This window comes from Oncorhynchus keta, chromosome 35 (assembly GCF_023373465.1).
Source record: "Oncorhynchus keta strain PuntledgeMale-10-30-2019 chromosome 35, Oket_V2, whole genome shotgun sequence".
Taxonomy (NCBI): domain Eukaryota; kingdom Metazoa; phylum Chordata; class Actinopteri; order Salmoniformes; family Salmonidae; genus Oncorhynchus; species Oncorhynchus keta.
This window is the reverse complement of record NC_068455.1, coordinates 55,005,105-55,017,277: the sequence shown is the minus strand read 5'-3', so window position 1 is coordinate 55,017,277 and position 12,173 is coordinate 55,005,105. Positions and strand designations below refer to the sequence as shown.

The following is a 12,173-nucleotide window of genomic DNA, read 5'->3' as shown; positions in this document are numbered from 1 at the left end:
CCATCTTGCTTTCATCTCCTTTCTCTAATGTTGTACTGTTGTGTCTCCAGAATGGCTTCACCCCTCTGTACATGGCTGCTCAGGAGAACCATATGGACGTGGTGCGTTACCTACTGGAGAATGGAGGTAACCAGAGCACCGCTACTGAGGTAGGGAGTGTGTGTGTGTGTGTGTGTATCTTCGTACATGTTTTCAGCAAATGGTTTGAAGTTTTCAGTCTGTGTGAGGATGTGTGCGAACATTGTGTTTCACCAGGCATAGTCCTGACGAAATAAAGCTTGGTCTGTTTTATACCTCGTTGGTCTGTGGCTATGGATAACCTCCTACCTCCCCTCTCTCCTTCCCTCCACCAGGATGGCTTCACCCCACTGGCCATCGCGCTGCAGCAGGGCCACAACCAGGTGGTGTCTGTCCTGCTGGAGAACGACACCAAGGGCAAGGTGCGGCTGCCCGCCCTGCACATCGCCGCCCGCAAGGACGACACCAAGTCTGCCGCGCTGCTCCTCCAGAACGACCACAACGCCGACGTGCAGTCCAAGGTACGGCCGGAGGGAAGGGATTACCGGTTAGAACGCGCATCTACGTTATTGGGTTAGCATGTCTCTGTGGTGCTACGACCATGGGTCGTCAGTGGGTCAAGCCCGACGTGCAGTAGGACTGCAAGGAAATAGAATACAGGGTTCTTGTTACAGTTTTGTTTGTCAGTGCTTTGTGGTGTATTTCTAGTATCAATACGAACAAGTTTCAATGAAAAAAGGGTGTAATGAGAGTGTGTCGACGTACATTAGCCCTTGTTCATCTGTCTCTGGTGTGTACCTGTAGCTGTCTCTCTCGGTCTGTCCATCGCTCTCTCTCCTTCTGTGTTCTGTGTCTGTGCACCTGCCACTAGTTCATTGGTCCTGCCACTAACCGGGTCTCTCTCTCTCTTCCCGTCTTGTCTATTTATCTGATCCACCCCTCCCCCCACCTCCCCCTCCCCCCATCACTTTCAACCGCATCCCCTGTGTTTATGTGTAGCACTGTCCACTGCATGGAGTGTGTGGAATATGCTATTGTCCACAGGTCGTATTGTTGAATGTTGCAATTTGAGGGGTTGCATGCATCCTTGGGTTTCAGGAAAAATGGGTTTTTAGGGGTGTGTGGGCGAGGGGTAAAGGAGATGGGCAGTGGCTAGAGTGAAGTGCAGGTTCTCTTATTTTGAAGGACAGTAAAGCCTATACGGAAATAATATTCCATAGTACGCCGGGGCTATTCAATGAACTGTCCTCAAGGTTTTCACTGTAGCACTGCTGGGTTCTGCAGTTGGTTGAACAGTTATTGTCGTTGATTGGCCAGAGTCCACTCATGTCTGAATCAGTCCTTTTTGATTGATTGATTGATTTGATTTTTGGGTCAAGCAAATTTCCACCATTTAAAAACAAATGAAAGATATAAAGAACCCCAGAGGACAACACATGAAAGCATTTTAAACAGGTTTTTCTAATGTGGTCCTCGGTGTAGGACGATAACAGGAAACAGAATGAGTGAAAACCAGCAGTGCTGCTGTTGTCCACCAGGCATTGAACAGCCCTGCGCTGCAAACACTATGGCATACCAGTTATCATCGGTGTTGTCACTGAACATAACTTCGTCCTCGTATCTGGCCTCATGTTAATGATATTACATAATATAATACAGTGTATGCCAGCGTTTCCCAAACCCGGTCCCCAGGAACCCGAGGGGTACACGTTTAGTTTTTTTGCCCTAACACGATACAGCTGAATCAAATGATCAAAGCTTGATGATTAGTTGATTATTTGAATCAGCTTTGTAGTGCTCCGGCAACAAAAACGAAACGTGTACCCCTCGGGTTCCCGGGGCCCGCGTTTGGGAAACCCTGGTGTGTGCCGACATGAAATGCTGTTTAGGGCTGTTTCCATGACGTACTCTTCACCATGACTCACCAGGGAGACCCAGAGGAGGGTGGATGAAGACTGCAGCATGAAAACACACTCTCACGCACACTTACATGTAGATGTTAAACACAGAGCACTCTCACCAAATACCTCTGAAACGCAGTCCACTTGACGATTACCTGAATTACTTTGGCAATATCCACCATCTCAAAAGCATACTTTAAAATGTGAAAAAGACTATAAATAGGACGGCTCTCTAGTGAGTTTGGCCTTGTGGTACGACATGGCTGCCATACCTCACTGGTGCGTGTGTTGTATTAGAGTGAGTAAGGCCTGCTCATAGAAAATAGTATTATGTACAGTATACATGTATGTCTATGGACTTGCTACTCTCATTGTAAAACATCTCAAGGTCTTTGGATAAAAGATGTGATGAAGCATACGACGAGTTTATTTCCAAATCCCTATATTTCATCAGAAATAGCTTAATTTCACGTGTGTGTAAAATATTACTGTTCTCAGATTTTTTTTTGATTCCCCCGATTTGAGACGTTTTTGTTGTTGTTGTTTGCAAAATGCTAAATATCCGTTGTTTAGCCGTAACGGAATGTTCGTATCCGGTATATTTGACCGTGACATGTGGTTCTCGCCTGCCCATCTTAACACGGATGCACTTACTGTAAGTCACTCTGGATAACAGCGTTTGCTAAATGACTACAGATCTACAGATATCACATTGCTGTATTGATTTTTATTTGAATTTTGTTTTCCTGTTTTAATATTGATGTCACAGATGTATCATTTGTACAGTTCTTTATTAAAAATGTAGTTATTTGTTACATTTGACTGTGTAAAACCTGGCAGTACTTATTTATCTGAAAGTGAGGCGGATATATAGCATTTTGCAATTTATTTATTTTTTACATTTAACAACCCCATGATGTGATTATATAGTGAAAAAACACACCAGTCTCTTTCATAATTTCTTTAAACAATAAAAGCTTATTTCAGAAAATGTATATATGGCGTTTTGGAATTAAACTCTTCATATACAGTCTAGCGATAAAGCTGTTTTTGAAGAGAATCATACCACTCTAGCTACGTTGCCCGTATTTCTTTGTACTGCACAGTCTACCCTGAACTTTGAGCATCTGTATGACTGAGTGTAAAATAACTAAGGTCTTTCCCTTCCTCATCTCTACTGCTTCAGATGATGGTCAATAGGACTACGGAGGTATAACCACTATGTCTAGCACTCAAACCTTCATCATAACCCCATCACCTTTATTGTTTGTCTGTGTGTTCGTTTCAGCACTTTATTTCCCTTACTTCTATAGCATTGGAATGGTGGAAATAGCCCCCGAGTCATTCAGTCCATCACAATCTCTTTATGTTTTTTTGTTATGTTAAGCAGGCCACCTCTCTCAAGTAGCTTTTTTCCGCACATCATGTGCCTTAGCAGTTTGTCTTTCAGTTTGAGAACTGTTATCGGCTCATTTATTTTACTTTGTGCATACTTTCGACATACTTTCGTTTTCATTGGTTGAGTTTCTGGAGTTGTATTGATGCTAACCCCAAGCTCAGAGACTTGATTTATGGTCTTACTGATAATCTCGTAATCACCTATACATTTCACACTAAGATGATATATAGATTTTACATAACGATGGATCATAATTTTTACAGTGTTAAAGGGATACGTCGGGATTTTGGCAATGAGGCCCTTTATCTACTTCCCCAGAGTTAGATGAACTCGTGGACACCATTTTTATGTCTCTGCGTGCAGTTTGAAGGAAGTTTCTCACTCGCGCTAGCACAATTGCTAACTAGCATTAGCGTAACGATTGGAAGTCATATTTATGCCTCTTCCAGTCATTGTGCTAACACTAGTTAGCATTGGCTCGCAAAACTACCTCTAACTTCCTTCTTACTGGAAAACAGAGACATAACAATGGTACCCACAAGTTCATCTGACTCTGGGGAAGTAGATAAAGTGCCTCATTGCCAAAATCCTGAAGTATCCCTTTAATGTTTATATATAGAATGTATATATATTGTGTTGCATGTCATTCATTTATATTGTAGATGCACTATGAACTAAATTGATACTATTTGACAAAGCATAAAACAATGTTATTGATATGAGGTCGGAATTAACACATCTTTACAATTACAAAAGGCTTGAGATCAGATAAAGAAATAGTAATATTATAAGAAATATATCAATGCAAATATATGTACATTATTCGTGCAAACAAGCATGCTTTTGTATAGTATAGTATACTACTGTAATGGCATGATAGAACATCAATCAAAAAGTATCCAGGTGTTTTGCAGATAATTTTCTTGAAGAACAAAAGCACTATATAGCATGATGCATCCCATCTATATTCATTTGCACCATTATCAACTTTAAATGTCATTTTGAATCATTGCGTAGTCACTACAGTTCTTCACACTTCTGTAAATAATGTTTTCACGTTAAATCGCCCCATTACTTTCAGAATGGAAAGGTAAGGCAAGAATTTCACAATACTCCAACCGCAACGGCTCTCTCTCTGATTTCTTATGATTCCTAACATGACAAAATGGCGTACAGTGACATAGTGCACTTTGGTGTTGATAAAAAAAGAATACCGTCATGGTTTTTTGATTTGGTGTCTTTTTTCTCTGTCCTTTAACTGATTTGTTAACTAATACTGTGTGTCAATAGTTTGGTTGATATTAACAGTCTGTGTGAACTGTACGTCCACTTGTTTTTTAATTCCTTCATTTATTTCTTTATTTTTTTAAGTAAATGGAGAAACTATGCAGTTGATTTGGTTCTGACTGTAGGATTACCAGTTGCATGGTAGTGATCTTTCTGCATGGTCTTTCTGAGTGTGTTTGTGTGTATGCCTACAGTACGTAATTTGCGTGTACGTGTGTAATTGAGTCATAATTTTCTGAAACTGAATTTTAAGATTTCTTTCCCTTCATCTCTTTGATTTCCTCCCTCTTCTGAGTTTGGAGCGTTGCTCTTTCACATTTACTCATTTAATTGTATTTTTTCCCTTTGATGATGGTTAATGCGACTGCTGCATGCTGGGATAGTGGAGGTCAAGGGTCAGGGGTCAGGCTTTGGGGGTCATGAATGAGGCTAGTATCTAACCCACTGTCTCTTTCTCCCCTCCCTCTCGCTATGTTCACCCCTGTGTTACAGAGTGGATTCACGCCACTTCATATTGCTGCCCACTATGGAAACGTGAACGTGGCCACACTACTGCTAAATCGTGGGGCAGCTGTGGACTTTACAGCTAGGGTAGGTACCATAGCCCAGGCTGAAACTATTACAACAAACTTCTGATCTGCAGTCAGGTGCGCTACTGTTGTGCAGTGTTGGATTCTGGGTTAAACTTGGAACAATGTTATCCTAGAGACTGGTTTTTACATCAGAAGTTAATGGTTATCTGTAGGAGCCAGGTGGCTTTGGAATGTTCTGGGTGGATGGGAGGAAGTCACAGGATTGCGATAGGGGATACGGGTGGACATTTTTGGATTAGGCAAATGAGGGATTGAGGTCAAGTCAGATCCCCTTAAGGGATAAATTTCAGTTTATTACCCTATTACTTCTTCTTCCTGTCGAACCACAATAGATGAACGGATTGGAGGGAAGGAGGAGGGCCTAAATTGGAGTATATATACTTGTGGTGGTAAAAACATGTTTTGTCTAATGCAGCTGTATTGATCCTCTGGGAAGAATAAACTTGGTTCACCTCTCTAGGGTATGTGGAACGCTAGCGTCCCACCTGGCCAACATCCAGTGAGATTGCAGAGTGCCAAATTCAAATACAGAAATACTCATTATAAAAATTCAGAAAAGATACAACTATTTTACATAGGTTTAAAGATTAACTTCTTTTGAATCCAACCACCGTGTCGCATACCTTACAATTATTTGAGAACATAGCCCAGCAGACAAATCATTACAAACAGTAACCAGACAAGTAGAAGAGTTACACAAGTCAGAAATAGAGATAAAATTAATCACTTACCTTTAATGATCTTCATATGTTTGCACTCAGAAGACATTAATTTTTTCAATAAATGTTCATTTTGTTCGATAAAGTCACTCTTTATATCCAAAAAACACAGTTTTGTTCGCGCGTTTTCTTCAGTAATCCACAGGCTCAAACGCAGTCACAGGCAGACAAACAATCCAAATTGTATCCGTAAAGTTCATAGAAACATGTCAAACGATGTTTATATTCAACCCTCATGTTGTTTTTAGCTTAAACAATCAATAATATTTCAACCGGACAATAACGTCGTCAATATAAAAGGTAAACAAGAAAGGCACTTTCTCGGGTCGTGCACATGAAAAAGCTCTGTGACACGTCAGGGTCCACTCATTCAGACTGCTCTTACTCTCTCATTTTCAGAATACAAGCCTGAAACAATTTCTAAAGACTGTTGACATCTGGTGGAAGGCATAGGAACTGCAATTTGAGTCCTAAGTCAACAACAACAAAAAATTCCTACTTCCTGAATGGATTTTTCTCGGGTTTTCGCCTGCCAAATCAGTTCTGTTATTCTCACAGACAGTTTTGGAAACTTTAGAGTGTTTTCTATCCAAATCTACTAATTATATGCATATCCTATCTTCTGGGCCTGAGTAGAAGGCAGTTTAATTTGGGCATGCTTTTCATCCAAAATTCAAAATGCTGCCCCCTACCATAGAGAAGTTAAGCTTTCATAATGTCCGTAGAGGTTTTTACTCTGAGAATTAGAACCTAACAGCAGCGAGGTCTTGGGATCCATCACGATACCCTCCTTTGTGTTCTTTCCTTTACTGGAAATAGTGCAAAGATTGTAGGTTATAGGAAGGGCTGCCCACACACACTGTGCCAACACAGCACTGAGTCCAAGAACCATAAAACACAGGAGACTTTAGAGCCCATACGCGCACACACACACACACACATATTTTAAGCGAGTAGAGTGAAATGCCCTTTAGGAACCCACAGTCAGCGATTGGGTTGCTTTCTAGGACAATGATACCCTCCGCCTCAGCACTTCCCTTTTCTCGGAATCTTCATGTCCATCTGTGTGGTCCCCATCAGCCACTCAGACAGAGAGAGGAATGAGTCTTAGGAGAATGCCAGTCCTTTTCTTGAAAACAGAACTCAAGGCGAGAGATGGAGAGAGTTGCCTGGCCAAGCTGAAAGATTACTTGAAGGTCACAGACTCAATGCAGTCCTGTTCTGACTGAGCCCTTAGTGTCGACAACTTAAGCACAAATCTACTAACTCAGCAAGGGACTCCACAGTCAGAAACCGTACCTTTTATTTGCAGAAAGGTAACACTCAAAACCACTGTAATTTCTGCTGTGTCATACTTTCTCAGGCACTTTTTCCAGTCACAGTCAACATAACAAGCTGTGTGTCCTGCAGTGCTCTGGACCAGGCTGTGGAAAAAATGCTCAGCTTTCACATTGTCAGGATTTCACAGAAATCAGAGGAGTGGCCGAACGCCAACATAACATGACACATCCTAACAGAAAGAATGAACAGGAGCCATTCATCAGCAGTTCCATTCAATTCAAGCTCTGTTGTCCCAGCAAGGAAATTCATTGAGGTATATTAGAAAGCATGACATCAGTCACTAGACGCCTTGTCCTGAACTACCCCCACTGTCTGTGGAACAACATTGCACGTAATAGAAACTGGTCAAAAGTGGTGCACTGTGTAGGGAATAGGGTGCCATTTGGTCCGCTGACTAGGTTATAACACAGCTCTGTTATTGCCACAGAGTGTGGCACAGTGTGGGTCCGGGTATCACTTATCATGATTATAACTCTATTATTCTAGTAAAGCAGTCTGTCTAATCAGGAAAACATCTGCACCCGGCTGGCAGATTTGATCAAATAATTTAGCCCTGCGTGTGTTTACTAGTAAACAAGCTCCACAACAACAACAACAATAATGCCATAGAAAACCCTAACCTAAGAGATCCCTAACCTGAGAAAACCCTAACCTAAGAAATCCTTAACCTAAGAGAACCTTAACCTAAGAAAACGCTAACCTAAGATTTGAGGTAAACTGGGGATACTGTATGTAGCAACATTACTCGTAATAGAAACGGTATACTGGCCTTGTAACAGCACATGTGTATACAGTAGGATAGGTAGTTATATACCATTAGTTCATTGGTTTATTTAGTTTTAAATGTGTCTTCCATTGTGTTCTATGTATTTCAGAATGGGATCACGCCCCTCCACGTGGCCTCTAAGCGTGGCAACGCTAACATGGTGCGCCTCCTACTGGACAGGGGGTCTCAGATCGACGCCAAGACTAGAGTGAGTCCACACAAACACACATACTCATACATACAGTACACACACACACACACACACACACACACACACACACACACACACACACACACACACACACACACACACACACACACACACACACACACACACACACACACACACACACACACACACACACACACACACACACACACACACACACCGTTTGACCCCCTCACTGTGCACAAGTGTGTGACGCAGTGTCCTTTCTATCAAACTGTCATTGTCCAGTGGAAGTGCTGCAGTCACTTTCCACCAGACTCAGCCGTGTACATCTCCTTCAGCTGCAGCAATGTATCATTGTCTCATTCACAGCCAGTGTGGACGCATTGGGTCGCTGTGTGCTATGTGTGTGTGTGCCTGTGTGTGTGTGTGTTTTAAGTTGATGTACTCTATAAGTAGGTGTACTCACTGTTCATATTGTATGTAGGTGTGGGTGTGTTGATAAGTGTGAGATAGGGAGTGTGTGTGTACTGCATAGGTGTTGGATGTGTGTGTGAGTGAGAGCTGCAGCACTATGTATTTACGGCTAGCTCACTAGAGAACAACTTGTTGAGTCAAAAAGCCCTCCATTTTGACACGCTGTTATTCTTGTGTCCTTGGCCGTTTTGCTGCTCAATCAGCTTACTGCATTAACTTAGGGCAAAAAAATCCCTTCTGACGCAACCACTCTCCCTGCTCTCTCAAATCACTCCGTTACCATACCTCCCTCCTCCCCGAGCCTGACAATCTATCCCTCTTTCATAACAGAAAACATCCTGTTTTTAGTTACGCGGTAGATGTTTATGCGTCCATTGCCAAGGTATTGCATCCTAATATCATTCTAAAGAGTTAAACGAAACATCGTATAAATAAAGAGGATGTGACCAATTTGTAAGTCGCTCTGGATAAGAGCGTCTGCTAAATGACTTAAATGTAAATGTAAATGTAATTAGACCCTAACGTAACGAAAACGTCCACTCGGCGTTAGATAACGGTACAGTTCCTGGTCAGGGCAGGACAGTGCCTGTTTAGACTGTTACCATTCTATTAGCTGTGTGTTATATCCATATCATTTGTATTGTCCAGAGTTAATGTTGATATAATATAATATAGGTGGCTACGTCTTAATTCTGCAATGGCACCCTATTCCCTATATAAGTGCACTACTTGTGACCAGTGCACAATTTATTTCTATTTCTTTTACCAGAACCCTATGTAGGGAAATAGGGTGCCATTTGGTACGCTGACTAGGTTATAACACAGCTCTGTTATTGCCACAGACGGGTCAGTGTGGGTCCGGGTATCAGTTATCACGATTATAACTCTATTAGTCTAGTAAAGCAGTCTGTCTAATCAGGAAAACATCTGTACCGGCTGGCAGATTTGCTAAAAATAATAAAGCCCCGCGTGTGTTTAGTGGGAAACGAGCTCCACAACAAAAACAACACGAGTGCCCTAGAAAACCCTAACAGCGGGGCCATCCTTATGTTTTCTTCGTGCATTTTATTACACAAGCAGAGTTACTGTATTTTTTTGTTTTGCCTGTGTCAGTTTGATCTCTGCTGTGTGTGTGTGTGTGTGTGTGTGTGTGTGTGTGTGTGTGTGTGTGTGTGTGTGTGTGTGTGTGTGTGTGTGTGTGTGTGTGTGTGTGTGTGTGTGTGTGTGTGTGTGTGTGTGTGTGTGTGTGTGTGTGTGTGTGTGTGTGGCAGAGAGTGGTGAGGTTAACATGCCACTGAAGCAAAGGTCAAGGAAATTTCAGCCGCCATGTTTCAATACGTGTCTCTACAAGCAACTGTATGCGTCCATTGTTTGACACGGGAATTTGAACTTAACAAAGCCTTTCGTCCACTGATAATCAATGTACTCAGATACTCAGGGGTCATAGCCACAGATAATCTCCCAATAAATCACACACAACAAAAAAAAAATGCAAAAATAAATAAATACTGTACCTTTATTCATGCGAGTTTGGGGGTCGTTTTGTGAGTGTGTGCGTGTTCATGCGTTATGGGGTTATTGGTGTATAAATATATATGTCTGTGTGTGTGTGTGTATTTGACCATCTGTGTGTGTGTTCTCTGCAGGACGGCCTCACACCTCTACACTGCGCGGCCAGGAGTGGACATGACCCTGCAGTGGAGCTCCTGCTGGAGAGAGGAGCACCCATGCTGGCCAGGACCAAGGTACACACACACACACACACACACACACACACACACACACACACACACACACACACACACACACACACACACACACACACACACACACACACACACACACACACTCATAACACCCAGTCCCCCGTGGTTATATCCGCGGGTTGAATAAAGAGAAAACAATGCATCAAAAAAGTATCATTCTTGTGTAATTCATATCTATAGGCTACATTTAGGTTTTTCTTTCATCATTTTGATCTGCCTTTAGTTCGTAGCCTAAACCGAAGCAGAAACAGTTCATGTCGATCCACTGAGGCAAAAAAAAGGACAATGTCAGAGTTGAATTCAATAAGAGAAGAACTGTGAATGAATAGAAGGAGGGCCAGAACAGTATTCTAATGTTTGGGAAAAGATTTCCTGAAGTGTTAAAAGAGGATGATAGCAGTGTTCTGATTGTGAGGCGATATACAAATTTGACAACAAGACGGGGACTTCAAAATGGTACGTCAAGGGAACTGTACTATTCAGATGGATTATATGGACTAGTAACCTAACTGAAGTCTGGACAGTGGCTGTAGGTCTATAACCTCTCACTGAGCCGTATATCATTTTAACTCCTCCAGAATGAAGCATTTCTTGCTGTAAAATTATACATAAAATGTCAATGTTTACCCCGGGGACAGGAGTGGGGAAATATTATTGATTTCTTTCAGCATCTTGAGAGAATGAATGAATGAATTAACCATCTGTAAAGGTGGCGGTGCTCTCTTTATCAGCATCATTAAAGCTGATAGTATTTCAACCACATAAAATATGCATCGTAGTCGAACTGAACTCTGAACAAAAAAACATGTTGGGTTGTTTTAACAGCTTTTCATTTCCTTAAAATCGGTCAAACTGATGTAATTTGGAAATGTTGCACTGAAAAACTTTCCCATTTATTTTTTGTTATTGCATTTGCTCCCCGGTCCCTAAAAGTTTTTGCTGCGCGGGCCTCCGATTTTCACTTTATCACTTCTAGTCGGGCGAATGGGTTATTAGCAATTATGGGCGGGTGCGGGTGAACAAACAGCTGACCCATGTATCACTAACACACACCCTCTCTCTGACCATCTTCTCTATCTCTCTCTCTCTTTCTCTCTCTCTCTGTAGAACGGTCTGTCTCCTCTCCACATGTCAGCTCAAGGCGACCATGTTGAGTGTGTCAAGCACCTGCTGCAGCACAAGGCGCCTGTTGATGATGTCACACTGGACTACCTGACGGCGCTGCACGTCGCCGCCCACTGCGGTCACTACAGAGTCACCAAGCTGCTGCTGGACAAGAGGGCAAACCCCAATGCTAGAGCACTGGTAATACTCACACTCCTATTACCACTAATACAATGACTTCCAATACTCTAGGCCTCTATAAGCTATGTATACAAAAGTATGTGGACACCCCTTCAAATGATTGGATTCGGCTATCTGACAGGTGTATAAAATCGAACACACAGCCATGCAATCTCTATATTTGTGTCCTATAATCTCTACATTTGTGTCCTGCTAGAGCTGCCCCAGTCAACTGTAAGTGCTGTTAATGTTAAGAGGGAACGTCTAGGAGCAACAACGGCTCAGCCACGAAGTGGTAGGCCACACAAGCTCACAGAATGGAAACGCAGAGTGCTGAAGTGCTACAGTTAGGCCGTAGCTTAGGCTACGAACTAACGGCAGATAAAAACCGTCTGTCCTTGGTTGCAACACTCACTACCGAGTTCCATAATGACTCTGGATGCAACGTGAGCA

The 12,173-nt window shown here is 42.3% G+C and overlaps 1 protein-coding gene across 1 annotated transcript in view; it reads left to right on the top strand.

The window, feature by feature from the left end:
* The window catches only part of LOC118368638 (ankyrin-2), a 107,897-nt gene that overhangs the window by 31,102 nt on the left and 64,622 nt on the right, over positions 1-12,173 (top strand). Inside the window, 7 exon segments of the mRNA XM_052495729.1 lie at positions 51-149; positions 354-539; positions 3,106-3,129; positions 5,098-5,196; positions 8,134-8,232; positions 10,317-10,415; positions 11,544-11,741. Of these exon segments, the coding sequence (XP_052351689.1) occupies positions 51-149; positions 354-539; positions 3,106-3,129; positions 5,098-5,196; positions 8,134-8,232; positions 10,317-10,415; positions 11,544-11,741 (804 nt within the window).